The sequence below is a fragment of the Xenia sp. Carnegie-2017 genome, unplaced genomic scaffold (assembly GCF_021976095.1).
Source record: "Xenia sp. Carnegie-2017 unplaced genomic scaffold, XeniaSp_v1 HiC_scaffold_3, whole genome shotgun sequence".
Lineage (NCBI taxonomy): Eukaryota > Metazoa > Cnidaria > Anthozoa > Malacalcyonacea > Xeniidae > Xenia > Xenia sp. Carnegie-2017.
The window spans coordinates 5,964,223-5,980,889 of NW_025813493.1; the positions used below are offsets into that span (position 1 = coordinate 5,964,223).

Sequence of the window (16,667 nt, forward strand, 5' to 3'; positions counted from 1 at the left end):
GCTCGCTATTTTAGTCAGTACGACACCACGCATATACCCTTTGTAGCATATGACGACTTAAGAAAAGTAGAATATTGTGGAAAAGTTACGACACCTACACATATGCCCTATGCCGTATAAAAAACGTAGAATATTGTGAAAAAGTGGAGTGTTGGCTGCCAAAAAATGGAGGAATGCGATTTAAGTTAAAGGATTTAACTATAATTTTGTTTCAAAAACACTCAATCAAAGCTGATAGATCATGAAAATAGCAACTGACTTACACCTCAAAAGACTCGATTATGTACACGCCATCTCTATAGGCAAAACATTTTAAGGTTCTTCAGTTAATAGAAGTCATATTGTACGTGCAAATGGACAAAAACCTCAAGCTTTAAGTGCCTAGTACGTCTTTATACACATTTTAAGGTTCTTCAGTTAATAGAAGTCATATTGTACGTGCGAATGGACAAAAACCTCAAGCTTTAAGAGCCTGGTACGTCTTTATATACATTTTAAGGTTCTTCAGTTAATAGAAGTCGTATTGTACGTGCGAATGGACAAAAACCTCAAGCTTTAAGTGCCTGGTACGTCTTTATACACATTTTAAGGTTTTATAGTTAATAGAAGTCATATTGTACGTGCGAATAGACAAAAACCTCAAGCTTCAAGTGTGTGGTACGTCTTTATACACAAATGTTAAAAGTTGTAAAACAACCTTGGAGAAAAAGTCAGATTTAAGCGACGTATTTAAGATCATCATTGGTGTGCTGCTCAAAGAATGCAAGACGCAGAAAAAAACTACTGATACGGCTGGCTCTTTACAGCAGAGTAGCAGAGTTCTGTTTTCAAACATCTTCGTGCATGATGAATTATTTATAGAAGAAAAGAAGTGCACAAGTAAAAGGAATGATGGTGGCTTTGAAAAATTATCAAACATGGCCGTTACCGTAACTAACCGAGCTACATAAGGAGTGGACTCAGTCTGTAGTTAAAGCATCAAAGTCACCGCACAATTGCATATAATACACGAAATCGGCTATATTTATTGCATTCCTTTTGTCAAACCGTGGCTTTTGTGAAGTCATAAAATAACTGGACTTTAGCTAGCTGTATTGTCCAAGCTTAGGTGAAGAAAGCGAAATTTGCATTTCATTTGGGAATCAAGGTGTGAAGCACACAAAACAAGGGCACAGGCATGTAAAGTTCTTACAATCAATAAAGTTTTGAAAGGCCTTTTCATGTGTTGGTGCTCATTCTTTTTTTAAAACAACAGTCGATGATATTTGCTTGTTAAAAACTGGGTGAAATTTCACTTAAATTATATTGTGTGAAAAATAAATTTGGCACAAGGCCGTTTTATTGCAGTGTCATTTTAGCCATCCTTTAAATCATCAACTTCGAACTGTTTAAGTACCTCAATAACCAAATTTGTTGCAGTTTGTTTTTCAGCATTCCGAGAAAAGTGCCACTTTTCGATGTGGCTAGTTTGATTCTTTTTGTTCTTGATTGTGTACAGGCTCTCTCCTTTTTATCCTTGATCAATTTACCTAATTAGTGCAATAAATTAAGGCGTATCCAACTTCCAAGTTTACTCAACATGGAAATGTTTACTGTTAGCAAGACAAAACAGAAGAGCGGGCTACGCCACTGTCTCATTTTAAGTACTCTTACATGCATCATATCATTTCTCTTAACCACGAATATGTTGAGCTAAATTAGGAAATTTACTCACTCAATGATTTTTGTTTACATTGTGGAAAGTGCATGATCTACTTTTTATAGAATGTCAAACTCTAGTCATTTTCATTTTCTTGATGCTTATGATGACTTCTAATGATATTTTGAGTGTAAGAAAATAAATGTAGATGAAAGCGGTAGATTCACTGTGATGACTCATGAGTGGCGATACCCAGGGGGGATGGGAGGGTCGTTTATTTTTGGCAAAATGTCACAGAAACGTGCATCAATTTGAGACGAAGATTTGCCGAGTCATAATAACTTAATGTTTTCTTTGCAATATCAATCCAACTGTAACAGCCGTTGCCAACTGCTAAATTTCAACATATCGAAATCACGTTCCTTATTCATGCCAGAATGATCTTTGTACTCATTTTTGACGACCACATTGCTTTGATAAGCCTGGAGAAGATAACGGGCGTTTTTTTGAGTCTTTGTTTATTTGAATTATTAATGTTTTTGAAAATGTCGTGAGAAAATTGATCTTTGGAATTGCGTAGGAGAAAAACTGCAAGAGGAGACCTAAATTTAATTTAGACCATTGTATTGCTGTTATGATTTATCTTAACTGTTTTGTCAAGCAGGTACGTCTCCCTGTTCCGTAAATAATTCTTCATTGTTATGTAAAACTCTCGAACTGTCCACGCCATATTTGGTCAAAGCCAACAAACTTAATGCAAACGCAACAACGCGCGGAAAGACTGTGCAAGAAAATAGTGTTGTATTGTTGTAAGTGCTAATACTATTAAATTTGTACCATGTTTTTTCCAAAACTTGACAGAGCTACTCTGTAAAAAGTAATCCGCCATTTCAAAGATCTAGAAAGTAATACTATTGACCGAAGAAGACCCAAACAAGTGTTTTGTTCGAAGGTTTTATCGAGATATCATTCAAGAGCAGGTTATCAGAGATATTTTTTTCACCTTGTTTATATAAAAGACAGACAGATCTTTGTAAAGTTGTGTATGGATGGCGTTTTTGAATATGTCAAGGCCCTCTGGTATTCGTGGACAAAGTTTCGAAGACGGTACGTAGAGTGGAGATTCGATGTTTACGAACAGTTTAGTCATAGATATTAGTATATGACGCTGACAGCAGGTCTTGAATTTTTGCAGATTCATTAACCTTGTTTTAGCGATAATATGTTTTGTTATGCCTTCGACCAAATATGGTGTGTCTAGCGTTTCTCGAAACAAGTTTTTAAAAATAAGATGTCAATATCCCTTAGTGATGTTTATATCGAGGATGAAATATGTTTGTTAGTATAAATTTTTGAGTCTTGAAATGCCTCGGCAAAAACGAGCGTTGTTCTTGAACTTTTTTTCAATGTAAGCATTCCATGGATAAATTTTGTAGCTTGTTTCTTCAACGGTTAAACGTGTAAGCTAGTATATTTAAAAGCATGACAACTTAGTCCATAATTTTCAGCTAACGACAGCTGTTGACACTTTTATATATAACGCGAATAACAATGAATTTACCTAGTTTACATATCTTGTTAAAGAGCGAAACGGTCGTTCACGACTTAAGGGGACTGCTTGCTTTTTAATACCTGAATTGCTCCTTCCTTTAAAATAAACATGAATGGCTTATAAAAATATTAGGAAGTTAAGATGTATTGCAAAGCCTACAGTCAAACGCCGTAAAGTGGCTAACTCTCTTTTGTAGCACTATAACAGGTTGTTGTCCGTTGCTTAGTAACGCTATATGTAATAGCCAATATTCCCAATGTTATCAGCTCTGTAAATTAGTCTTGTTTTTCACACTGCTTATATACTTGTATTGCTGTTTCCAATCACTTCACGTTCAGGTATTCAGATTATAGGATATTAGCTTGTTATTTAATTGACCATGTGTATTGGGCATGAACGTTTCAAAGTATGAAAAACGTCGAAAATTACCATATTATTAATGTATTCACAGCCTTAAAAACACATGTCAGGTAAGCCTTTCACTAATTCTGAAACTTTATATTTCTAAAGTAATGTGTTCATGACGTACACAAGATTTATTCTCAGGGGAACAAGAATCTAAAGCGACTTTTTCCAGACCAGTTCCTTTCCATAGCTGAATCTTTTAATTTGAAAAATTTAGGCATAAAGTGATTTATCAGAAAATACAAAAGGAAAAATGTTGTTTGGATGTACATCTTCACAAATTAAAGCTCATAATTTCACAAGTGTGAAGTTTCGTTGATTTTGGATGGGAAATCGGCAACGAAAGTAACTTTCTTGCGGTTTGCGCTTATCTTTTAATCAGAATGATACTTACGGTTTTCGCTGTCGGTTTCTACAAAGTCGAATGTAAAAAGTAAATTATACTAAATTATTCCAATCCGTGACTTCTCTGGCTAGCTCACGAAGCATAGAGAATATATAAGCTGGTGCACAAGATAATTTTTATAAGATTTGATTTGGTAATAGCCAAGATTTTGCTCACAAAAACATGTTTGCATTCTTATAAAAAGTTGTCGACGAATGTGCGAAGATTGCAAGGAAGCTTAGTGTATTTCATACTGTTTGCTGAAATTTGACGATTAATTTACAATTGCTTCGATGCACAGTGCCGGGTCGACATCTAAAAGATCATCTTTTTTCTGGAATTTGGACATATTTCTCATATTTGCTCAAAATTTAACGAATCGTAGCTATTTTTGTCGAAATTCCCTTCCACTCCCATTGACTTTCCTTTAAAAATTGCTCAAGTTGTAGCTGACCCTTTCCTTCTATGGCTAATGCGCGCTTTAGCTTTGATTTGTCTTATAACAATGGCATCTCGCATTTCATTGTTGTGAAATGTTATTTTAGTTACACTGTATTAGTTGCTAAATAAAAAATCAGTTTTCATTGTGGACGTTTATAGCAATGCTTTGCTTTTAACGAAATATTTAGATCGCCGGAAAGCTTTGTTGTCAGACGTTGTTTCTGTATTCATCTCATTTTGTTTACTCTCGGAAGGTTCTGTTGTGGTCTGGCATATTATAGGATTGAATCTATGATTTTGAAATATTGACCATATTTGGACAAAACATCGGTCAGTTTGTTCTTATTGTGTTTTCAGCTAACTAATTATGACGATCACGTAGACTAGTGTACCGCACGTATGGTGTTGTAGAAATTGAATTTAAGATGCAAAAGAAATAACGTTTGTTGCCTTTCCACTGACAGCCTCGCTAATGATATTTATAAACTAGTGTCAAGCTAACTTTCGTAATGTGTGTATTATTTACTAGTGTCAAGCTAACTTCCGTAATGTGTGTATTATTTACTAGTGTCAAGCTAACTTTCGTAATGTGTGTATTATTGTTCATTGTTAGTGCATACAAAGTATTTCAGCCTGGATGTGGGATCATCCCCTCGTTTTTCCTTTTGATTCTCGGGATAGTTTTTCCTTGTCCGTTCATTCAATATTAGCCATCTGCAAACTAGGGATTATTGCGCTGTATTCTGCTCTTGGAGCTTGTACTAAATACAAGTCGGAGGCAAAAACAGTGATTAATTATGTAAAGGGTAGAGCACTTTTGGAAAAATACGCTTCACGAAATCATTAATAAAGATTTTATGGAAACTTAGGTTAACCATAGTATCTTCTTTCTCCGCATGATATAAATTAATTTGGATAGTTTCAATCATTGGAAAAACAACCCACCTCGTGAGTGTAAGAAGGCAAAATTGGAATATATTTGTTCTGGCTGTCTTATGTCAACAACATTAAGGTAAAAATTGGTTTAGCTATGAAAATGGCTATTTTAAAATAAGTCCTTTCGGGTTTTTTTTTTCTCCGGAAAAGTCGTGAACTGTGTATATTGTAAAATTGTTGGAGGAAAAATTTGAATATGCGAATAATATATTTATCTTAGTATATAGTTATACCATACTCAATTTTCCTTTTTTTTTCGTAGACAACTATACAATTATCTCTTTATTTAATCATTCGACGATCGATTTTATTTGATTTAGACGGATAAACAAAATGTATATTAAATTGGTGTCATATCAGTGTGAGATAATTGAGGATTAGAGCGTTATTACGGTTCATGGAAAACTTGAGGATGCTCTTTCTTGTGAATTTCTCATGGTATCTTTATGTGAAAATGCACGAATGTGTAAATGTTGCATTTGCTAAGAAGCGCTTGAAATTATGTAACTTGCACTTAAAATGAGAAAGGTTTGAGGAAAGAAAACGGACAGAAATTTCCAAAGATACACTTTTAATGAAAAATGATAAGTTTGTTCGTCTAGTTCGTTGTTACTTATAGTTCGTGTCAGTTGAATGAACGTAATCTCGAATGATTTCATTGAAATATATATAAACAAAATTATGGATCTTTGAATGTGAGCCCTATTTAGATCTGGTCACGCCACTTTGTGACGACTTTAATTTTGGACTGTTATCGCCATTCTCTCTAAGAAATGCCAGCTTCATTTCTATGTACACGAAGCTGGAATTGTTAGTAAGGACAGTTGTTTCGTATCAGAGGCTTTGAAGCTTTAAAGAGTTGTGGGTGTTCCATATTCGCCATGTCACAGAACGTAAGGAACTTAGAATAATAATGAAATTGTTTCATTTTAGTCATTTTCAATCAGTGTTTCTTCTTTTTCGAGCAATCATTACAAAAATTTTCCAAAATCCTTTTTGTTGCATTACATACAAATGATTTGCACATTTCGTCAGTGTTCAAACCGTTTAAAATTTCCTAGTTCTTAGTGTCCGTTCAATAATTTGAAAATTTTGTACACCTATCATAAACGTTCATTTAAGAAGCTAAATTTGTCTGTGTCACCACGCACTACAAAAATTGTAGGTGTTCGGATACCCAGGCACCGACGGCTTCCCAAGCCACTGTTTGTGTTGAAATCGCAAGGGAAATGAAGCTGTGTGCGTGTAGTACTGACATCTATTTTGATTAGTCGGGTCAACAACAGTACAATTCGTATATTTTCGCGACATTTTGAACCAATGGCGGCTTTGCCATGCAAGTGACTCGCACAGGCAGCATTTACTGCCTTTTAGCTGTTCTAGTTTTAAATTGTAATACCAATTTATTTAGAGAAACAAAAATTAAATCATGTCTTGTTGATTTAACTGCGACAGTATGCATTGTCATAGCATAATGTTAAATTAGCCAAATGACTTATAATTTTGTCATGTTATTTCGGTATTTATGTTTACAAAACCTGTGTTGCGCGCGGCGTTTAATAATTATAGATTATTATAGAAGTATTTTATGAGCAAGCAAAGTTGTTTTGATAAACAACGGAACATTAGGGTGTTGAATTATTTTTGAGACATTTGAATGGAATTTTATCCTGTAGTATTTTTGCTCTGAATGTTTAAGGAGATTTCATTTGTTGAAATCTGTTGTCAACTTGTGTGTTGACTAAATATTTGTACACATATATTATTCTGCATTGGGCTGTTTTTCACATTTTAGATAATGCATGAATAAAGGTAATTTTTGTATATGTGACTAGCGAAGATTATAGATCTAGCGAAAACACTAAATTGTGTGACTGTTTATCAAGAAAACAGCATGACAATTTTTTTCAGTCTAAGTTGTTGAAACACCATTAAATCCTCTCGATTCATTGTTCCTACTTCTGGCTATAATACGCGTTTTTAGAAATGACGATGGTAACGCGTTTGAGTTTATCTATTTATCGTCGTTAATGCAAGAGCACAGATACACTGAAGTGGATTGATTTATATCACGATAATGATGTCTTATCGCCATTCGTACATACTTTTCTAACATTTTAAAAGAACTTGTATTTTGAATTAAAATTCGTTCACCTTCATTCCCCCGCCATCTCATTTGTTTACATTTACGTGAGTGCGTTTATAGCTTAGAAATTAATAAACGTATGTCTAGTACTCTATCAATAAACTACATTACAACGTTGTGATATATGATTCATTACAAGCTTGGCCTGTCACCACTTTGCCACATCGTTCTTAGCTGAGAGATCGTACAAGCAGCATGCCAATAATTTATTCAAAGGATAAATAAATAAAAAGTTTATGTCAGTCGAAATCAATTATTTATGCATTGCAACGTTTTGTGTACAGTTGTATTGCGTTTCATCGTCAAAATACTAAGTTGAAACAAAGCTGTTCTGTGTCCAGAGCAATCCTACGAAGTATTTGCATTTATTGATATCTTCTTAAAAGTCTTTAATTTATCGACACAGATGGCTTTGTAAATGGTCTTACTTATGCCAACGTCTGAATGACATGCATCTTTGCGCTTCTGTTTGCAGGCAATCGTTGTTTGGTTCGTAAAACATGGAGCGAACGACCAGATAAGAATATGGACATATCGCCACAGTACGGCAAACCTCATATTTCGCTGCTGGACTCTGAAAATGGTGGCTTACTATTAACACCGCGGCATCGCGACTTTGATAAGAACGAAGAAATAATAACGTACCAAGATGATGATGATGATGATGATGACGAGTCAAGTGAAGAGCGAGTCGTTTTGAATGTTTCAGGTATGAGATTTGAAACGCGTCAGAAAACATTGAACGAATATCCTGATAGTTTGCTTGGTAATCCACTTAAACGAGCGAAATATTACGATGAAAATCAAAAGGAGTACTTCTTTGATCGAAACAGACCGGCTTTCGACGCCATACTCTTTTACTATCAGTCGCGTGGGAAGTTATTACGTCCCGCTAACGTGCCGATGGACGTATTTGCCGATGAAATAAGATTTTATGAACTGGGTGAAGATGTCTTGCAAAGAGTGGAGCAAGAAGAAGGATACATTGAGGAGGAAAAGCCCGTTTTACCAACTCGCCCGTTGCAAAGGGCTGTGTGGAAACTGTTTGAATTCCCAGACACAAGTTTCGCTGCTCGTATAATTGCCGTCATTTCAGTGTCCGTGATCACCATTTCCATCGTAACTTTCTGCATAGAGACCCTACCCGAATTTCGGCCACCAGAAGGATCAAATATCGATGAGCGTTTTCGTCAACCGTGGTTCGGTCTTGAAACTGCTTGTATTATATGGTTTACTTTCGAGTATATTGTAAGGCTGCTTTCCTCCCCGAATAAACTTGTGTTTCTACGCTCTTTCTTGAACATCATTGACATTGTGGCAATTCTTCCCTACTACATAACATTGCCTATGAAAAGCGCTAAAGCTTCCAGTCTTGGTGTCTTACGTGTGATACGTCTAGTACGCGTATTTCGAATATTCAAACTGTCAAGACATTCAAGAGGCTTGCAGATTTTGGGACATACACTTAGGGCAAGCTTGCGTGAGCTGGGTTTACTCATATTTTTCTTGCTTATCGGCGTGATTCTATTCTCAAGTGCCATCTATTATGCGGAAGGTGGCGAGAAAAATACAAATTTTAAGGTAAGTCAGTAGTTATGCGATTTAACAATATCAATAGCGTTGCAACGCGGGTATTTTCTTGTTGCGTGGGTTTCGAATTACGGGGATTGTAGCCAGGATATTGTAAAATGTTACAATATGACGGACTAAGTTCTTTCTTTACATTCTAATTTCACACTTGTCGCATAATTGAAGTTGCATATTTATGTAGGATGTATTTTTACAGCCTGTGTGTTCGATGCTTTACGATGTGTTTTCAATACCCTGCTACTTATATTATTGAGAATGATTTACTTTAAATAAAATTTTGATAGTTTTCTTGTGTATATTCATAAAGAACATGCATGCGTCATTTTATTCACATAATGCACAATTTAGACAAGTTTTATGAATTATTTGCTTTATCTGTCCAAGTATGGTGTTCGAAATATCATGTATGAAATATTTTTAAATGTAGAACAATAAATATGCTTTGCGTAGTAAACCGTATACGGTTTTGCTCAAAATTCATAAGTAAAAGAAAGCATTAGTGCTTTATTTATAATTTTGCATTATTCTCTTTGTGCTGCTTGGATTGTTCCGATTCATAGTGCTTTTAAGTGTAGATTATTCGGTCGATTACAAGCAATTACAGGTGGAATGACGTTTATGTAAATTTATGTTGTGTTTCGACATGTTTGCTCCAAAATATATTTAGATCGAATTATACACTGAATTTCCGCCATTTTAGCCGTTTTGCTTATTTAATTCGAAGTGATCGCTTTTCGCCTGAAATAACTTATAAGAACATTTTAAAAGTATGCCAAGTTTCGGGAAAAGATGTAAGATAATGCCACAAGCTTCCCGTCGCGTCTATATAGCTATACATGTAAGTGGCCTTGTTTTTGCTTGGTGGCAAGTTAAATATTTCTGTATTTTTGTGAGGCTTTCTGCAGTATGTAGAATGCTATCATTTTAAAATGCTATCATTTTAACTCATAATGCTATGGAAATCTTTAGAATTGAGATGATTACTCATTCCTTACTAAGCTTGAAAGTTATAAATTATGTATTGCGTTGGAATTAGATTTTGTTACTTTTACTTAATTGGAATTTTCACTTTTATAAATTATATTCTTTATTTGCTCATAGCTGTATATTTAGAGAAATCTTCCGTTAGTTGAAGGATCTGTGTAATCAAATTTTGAAAGCGTTTTACGGTAATATGTAGAGCGCTGTGAGAAAAATGTTTTTTTATCCAAACGACGTATTTTTATCCAAGTCAGTAAATATTTGAATTTCTAAGTTTAATGCGAAAAAAAGTTGTGATTTTATATGTTTTCTCGAAATTGATTCCTATAGACATTAACTAGGGTTGCAAGTCATGTAAAAGTACCTAAGAAACAGTAAGTTACAAAGTTGTTTTTGGTTTTCAATTTTTTGCCAAAACTATTTATTGGATTTGCATTTAGTTTGTAAAGATTTATTAGAAAATATAATAGCTAGTAAAATTTTAAATTTTGCATACAGAGCATTCTCAAGTAGCTATGTCTGAAATACTTCAAGTTCATAGTTAATTTTTAAATGCGTGAGAGTTTTACTTAACCCTTCACTTGGCAGTTTAGCCGATCGGCAACAATCACCAAACGAATTAAGAACAAACTTTTCAAAAAATTTGCAAAATAAAGATTTAATTGACAATAGCACAGGAATTCTGAGTGCAACAAAAATCATTTCATCTGCTAATATTTTGTTACAGAAATTATCCCTTCACAAAGAAATTTTAGCTACTAAAGCTCATCTTAAATCTTGAAACTAGCTAATGTTAATGTTTATAATTTTTATAAGTGAAAACATTAACCGAAAAACGATGACTTGTAAACTACAATCTGGTTTGACAATGAGCGCATCTGGAGTAAAGTCGATCGAAATGGAAACGCAAATTTGTGGTCTTATTTTATAAAAGCCATGCACATATCTTGAGTTTAGAAGATCTTGTTTTTCAGAGAATGTTATTTTCATATCCTTCATTTGATTGTTTGCTTGTAAACGTTGAAAGATTTTATCCTCTTGACAATCATGAGATCAATTATTTGCAGGACAATTGTTCTTCGACCTTTTTGGTTTCCTTGATACATAGATAATGTAAACAATGAACGTTGTAATGCATTTTTTGCATATCTCATATGAAACTTGCCTTTCAATTTTTTTTTAAATGCATTTGTCGGTTCGCCCATAGGGTTGCCGCATTTGTTTTAAATTAAACACTTGAGCCGAAGATGACCTTGTATAATTGCATGAATACGTCGTTAGTACAAAAACTAACAGAATTTTGTACTGTGGCCATTGTTTGTAAACCAGCTTTTAAGATTTTATAAATTAATATGGGGTTTTTGCGAGAGGGGAGTGCATAAAAATGTATGATTTTTTAACATTGTGAATGGCGATGTAAAGCTTAATATTTCGTATACAGAATGCGAAAGATACTATCTAATATTCTAAGAATTAAAGGCGGACCGATTGTTTTTATTTTGCGTTGTTATGTCGCCATTCTTAGAATTCTCATCGGATCTATGAATTATTTTCCAGTTCTATGAAAGGTTTTAGCCACATGATATTCTTTGTGAAGGGAGTTTCCAAATATGTCACTTCACTCTGAAATTTGATGCCGATAATTTGCACAATATGTATATTTTGCTTTGAACTTGTTTTTTTTTGTGCAATGGCTATTTGTAAAATGCAGTATGCTAGCTGTCATTAATTTGAATGAAATCAATTCGCATCAGCTACCTCTGTCCATTTCAACTTTAGTTTAAATCAACTCGTGAAAATATGAAAATAGACTGCCGTGATGACACGATTTTGTTTTAGTTAACATATATTCCGCGATTTTTCCGAGAATTTTTTCCTCGTGAATGTCGTGAAGATAGACTGCCGTGATGACACGATTTTGTTCTAGTTAACATATGTTCCGCGATTTTTCCGAGAATTTTTTCCTCGTGAATGTATATTTGACAAGTCTTACTTTTGTTTCGGTGCCATTAGTTATGAGAACATATCAATGTGGAACAATCTGAAACATTTCAATTTGTCTGTTTTCAGCTAGATACAATTATTCGATTTTCAGATTTCAAGATGCATTTAGCTAGCTTTTGTCAACCAGAGAATTTTATCTCATGGAAGATGTCTTAAAAACACGAGCATGTTCGAACTTGTCTATGGGGAGGGTTGATAGTGAATTTTCTCTTATACTGTATGTATAATATACAGAGTAATAATCATTTAATTTTTTACTTTTGAGTAATTTGTAACAATTTATATGGTAGTATTAAGACGTGTCATAAAAAAAGCTATGAATTGCTTCACGCGCGATTTATCTATTACACACACCTATATACACTTCATGCTTTTAAGGATGCAGTGAGTTGTACGTTTGCTAAAATGTTATAGAGCATTCCTGAAGCATTCTGGTGGGCTGTTGTTACCATGACCACGGTTGGCTATGGCGACATGAAACCAGTCACTCTTTGGGGAAAGATCGTTGGCTCTCTTTGTGCAATATCTGGTGTTCTCACTATTGCACTTCCTGTTCCAGTGATAGTAAGTATAATCTTAGCAGCTCTAACTTTCAATGTTAGATGACATGCGTGGAACATGGTTTTCATACATAAGGGGGTATTGTTTTAGATACGTATTTATGTAAAATCATAAATTGATGCATGATTTTAGGCCAGCTATTTTTTAAACGGCAAAAATTGTTGTTATATTAATTCTTAGGTAAGTAATTTCAATTACTTCTATCATCGTGAAAGTGAACACCGTGCGGCCGAAGCCTGTCGTAAGGAGAAAGAAGAGAAGGCAAAAAGAGCGGAAGAACTTCAAAAGAGAGATGAAGAAGAAGCAGGATCAAAAATGGAGCATAATGGTAGGAATGGACCTGATAGCTCCGACCATTCAAAAAGAAACCATAAAACGACCTACGCTAAAGTTCCTATTAAAACTGAAGTAGTAGATTTTTCGGAAAGCATAACATTAGAAACTGGCCTATAAAACATAACGCTATAACTAAAGTACTTATTTTACCAGTGTTCGAAATCATCCAAGTAGAACGGTAAGCCATTTCGAGCGTACAAAACATTAAAAGGCACTTTGTATAGCCATCATTCGCTGAGGACAATGCGAGAAGCCTTTCGTAAGATGTCAAAGCAAGATCCCATCTTGTGACTTCAAAATACGCCAGCCGCGGATAATGACGTCATAGCCTCGGTAAGATTTACCTATGTGGTCAACACAAATGAAATGATAAAGGGGAGAAGTATCGAGCTATGCTCTGGCGATTGAAGGACAGATATAGTTTTCTTGTACATTTTTGCATGAAAGAATACTCAAAAGAATGCCATTAAGAATCTCCTAACACTACTATTTAATAAATAATCTCGTTAATCTAAGGAGATGCCAATGATAATAAAAATCGTTGGAACAATGTGAGCATATCTTTTCATTTCATAATTTATGTGATCTATTATGAAAGTTGATGGGAGCTATGAAAGTGAGGGCTTTCACAAAGTCATTATTATTAATTAAGTAAATTAACCAATCTGCTTTTTTATTACGTGGATGCGTTTTCTTTGCGGTAAAATCTATAAAAGTCAGACAAGGGTATTTGAATTTCGCCTCGTGTGATGTATATACAGAGTTATTTAATGAAACAATGAAAATTGTTTTCTAACGTGAGATGTTAGCTGAATAAGAGCTAGTAATTAACGTTCGATTTTTCATAAAATTATACGTTGATTAAAAATTAAAAAATCTAATCGATGTTTCGACACCACAACATACATAAATATATAGGCCACTCAAATCATGCATTAGCACTCGACATCAATCATTACCTTTGTATGTTTACTGCAATATTAACTCAACAACAACTCTCATGTCGCAATACGCAAAGCATCTACATTTTCCAAAAATAAACTTAACAGTTCTTAACTACACAGTTTAACAACAAAGCACTATAACTGCTTCCCCAATGGTTAAAATTTTTGCAAATGGCATTGCGTGCTTATTCTTTGAGCGGTTCTGATATGCAATAAAAGCGCATCAATACACTTGGTAAAACTGTCAACAAGAAGTGTCAAGTAAAATAACTAAAACGCTTTTTTGTTGGTTTACAATTAACATGTTACAAGAAAAACCTTTGAGTTTATGACATTAATAAAAATAAAATAAAAGTTTCAAATAAAAATTTCTAAATTTACACCCTTTTTATCTTGCTAGAAGAAGTGTTGACAGTTAATTAAAGAACTACGTTATCCTATACAAAAACTGCTTGCAAAAATATGTGGGTAAGGAGTAGTCTGAATTGAGTTATGGAATATCACATTCTACCTCGCTTATTGCACTAACTATGCTGGTCGTGGTGCTTTCCCAAATTTGACAAGCAATATTGCATACACCTCACTATTGCAAGGCGATCATGTGCAACTACGTGTCAATGTTTGTCTTGTACACCTTAGGTTCCAGTTAGGAAGAAGCCCTATTAGGGCAACAATGACCTCCGTCTCAGACCTTCCCAAGGGCAATATCAGGAAGCGTGAACTTCACGTACGTAACCCTTAAAGCGAGCATCTCACCCACACACTTAAGGTGAATTTCAATTTGATATTTATACATGCAAAAAAGTACGTCAATCTGTGATTATGGGGCAAGTTTGTGCGCATGCTCAATTTTTGTAGCATCAATTCATGTTATGTACCTGTTTTGGTTTTCACCCAACGCCATTAATGTGGAAAGAAGAAGTGCTGATAGTGTGGAATGAAAAGAACGGAGTTTGGAGTACGGAGTGCGATTGCTCCATTACAATCTCTAGCACTCGGCATAGTAGAAACTGCAGGGTTCGTTGTTAAATTAAAACGTTTTCTCAATTGTTATTGAACACTACGTACTCAGTTCAGTTCACTGTTTTCCAACCAAACTTTAGTAAATTGAATGATTGAAAACAAGGAGTGCGGAGTGTGTACTTCCATTACATAGTGTACAGTGCAAAGTGCAGTGTCTGTTTGGAATTGACAAATGATTTAAAAACCGAGCAAAACTTGCTGGTGCTTGCCATGCAGTTTCTCGCTTCTCACAAACTTTCCCGCGTGTTTCTATAACTCTATGTATAGAAACTCGGAAAATATTTTCTATTTCTTAAATAATTACCAACAACGGCTACAACTTTTGACTTTTTGTTGAGATAAACAAAAGATATCCTTAATTATTAAGCGATTATTAAGCCCTTACTAACCAAGTGCGAGATCTTTACGGAGAAATATCGGACCGAGGTCTTTTTGTACAGACCGAGCTCGTAGGACGAGGTTTGTACTAAAAGACACCGAGTTCCGATATTTAATAGTAAAGACCGAGTACAGAATGTGGAGTACAAAAAACGGATCGTGGATGACGTGTGAAAAGTGTAAACGAGCATCAGCCTCCCCCGGCAAGGGGGACATGCAAAATTCAAATAAGCACGCTCAGTGTTTTCCGAGATTTCAGTTGTTCAATGTTTTATTACATACCTTAATTCAAAAAGAAAACTGACTTCAATGTAACAAAACGAAATATTTACTTTCCCAGACGAAAATACGTAGAAAATGCTGTAAAAAATACTCGTTCATGTATTGATAATGCCCGATTTCAATTGGCACCACATGAACAATGAACTTGATAAAACTGTCCACAATTAAGAAGTATCAAGTAAAATAACGAGCACGCTTTTATTTTGTATAAAATGAACGTGTTTTAAGAAAACCTTTTGAGTTTATGACATTAAAATTTATGAGAGTTTTTTTTTCAAATAAAAATTTCTAAATCTACATCCTTTTTATCTTGCTAGAAGAAGTGTTGACTGCTAATTAAAGAACTACGTTATCCTATACAACAACTGCTTGCAAAAATATGTGGGTAAGGAGTAGTCTGAATTGAGTTATGGAATATCACATTCTACCTCGCTTATTGCACTAACTATGCTGGCCGTGGTGCTTTCCCAAATTTGACAAGCAATATTGCATACACCTCACTAGTGCAAGGCGATCATGTGCAACTACGTGTCAATGTTTGTCTTGTACACCTTAGCTTCCAGTTAGGAAGTTGCCCTTTAGAGCAACAACGACCTCCGTCTCAGACCTTCCCAAGGGCAATATCAGGAAGCGTGAGCTTCACGTACGTAACCCTTAAAGCGAGCATCTCACCCACACACTTAAGGTGAGTTTGAATTTGATATTTATACATGCAAAAAAGTATGTCAAGCTGTGATTATGGGGCAAGTTTGTGCGCATGCTCAATTTTTGTAGCATCAATTCATGTTACGTACCTGTTTTGGTTTTCACCCAACGGCATTAATGTGGAAAAGAAGAAGTGCTGATGGTGTGGAATGAAAAGAATGGAGTTTGGAGTGCGGAGTGCGATTGCGCCATTACAATCTCTAGCACTCGGCATAGTAGAAACTGCAGGGTTCGTTGTTAAATTAAAACGTTTTCTCAATTGTTATTGAACACTACATACTAAGTTCAGTACACTGTTTTCCAACCAAACTTTATTAAATTGAATGATTGAAAACAAGGAGTGCGGAGTGTATACTTCC

General features: G+C 34.8%; 1 protein-coding gene and 1 long non-coding RNA gene across 7 annotated transcripts; both read left to right on the forward strand.

Annotated features, from left to right (window-relative positions):
• Positions 1–2,085: 2,085 nt before the first annotated feature.
• On the forward strand, positions 2,086–13,652 carry LOC124454236 (potassium voltage-gated channel subfamily A member 2-like). Of its 6 annotated transcripts, none has more exons than XM_047005047.1 (4): positions 2,086–2,303; positions 7,980–9,085; positions 12,494–12,643; positions 12,821–13,652. In XM_047005047.1, exons 2-4 carry the CDS (start codon positions 8,030–8,032, stop codon positions 13,091–13,093), a joined length of 1,479 nt encoding a protein of 492 aa, XP_046861003.1. In that variant the 5' UTR covers positions 2,086–2,303; positions 7,980–8,029; the 3' UTR covers positions 13,094–13,652. The 6 variants fall into 6 exon arrangements, with proteins under 6 accessions (XP_046861003.1, XP_046861002.1, XP_046860999.1 ...); XM_047005046.1 differs by lacking the exon at positions 2,086–2,303 and adding an exon at positions 2,444–2,448; XM_047005043.1 differs by lacking the exon at positions 2,086–2,303 and adding an exon at positions 2,461–2,746.
• A 2,273-nt stretch (positions 13,653–15,925) lies between these two features.
• On the forward strand, positions 15,926–16,645 carry LOC124454239. The gene is made up of 2 exons (XR_006951360.1): positions 15,926–16,288; positions 16,378–16,645. It is a non-coding gene; the product is annotated as an uncharacterized LOC124454239 (long non-coding RNA).
• The last annotated feature ends 22 nt before the right edge of the window (positions 16,646–16,667 follow it).

Excerpts from the sequence above, each read along its gene's own strand:
- LOC124454236 (XM_047005043.1), top strand. The coding sequence starts at position 2,689 with ATGGCGTTTTTGAATATGTCAAGGCCCTCTGGTATTCGTGGACAAAGT. Across the intron at positions 9,086-12,493 it reads AGAAAAATACAAATTTTAAG|AGCATTCCTGAAGCATTCTG; the intron begins GTAAGTCAGTAG and ends AAAATGTTATAG. Across the intron at positions 12,644-12,820 it reads CACTTCCTGTTCCAGTGATA|GTAAGTAATTTCAATTACTT; the intron begins GTAAGTATAATC and ends ATTAATTCTTAG.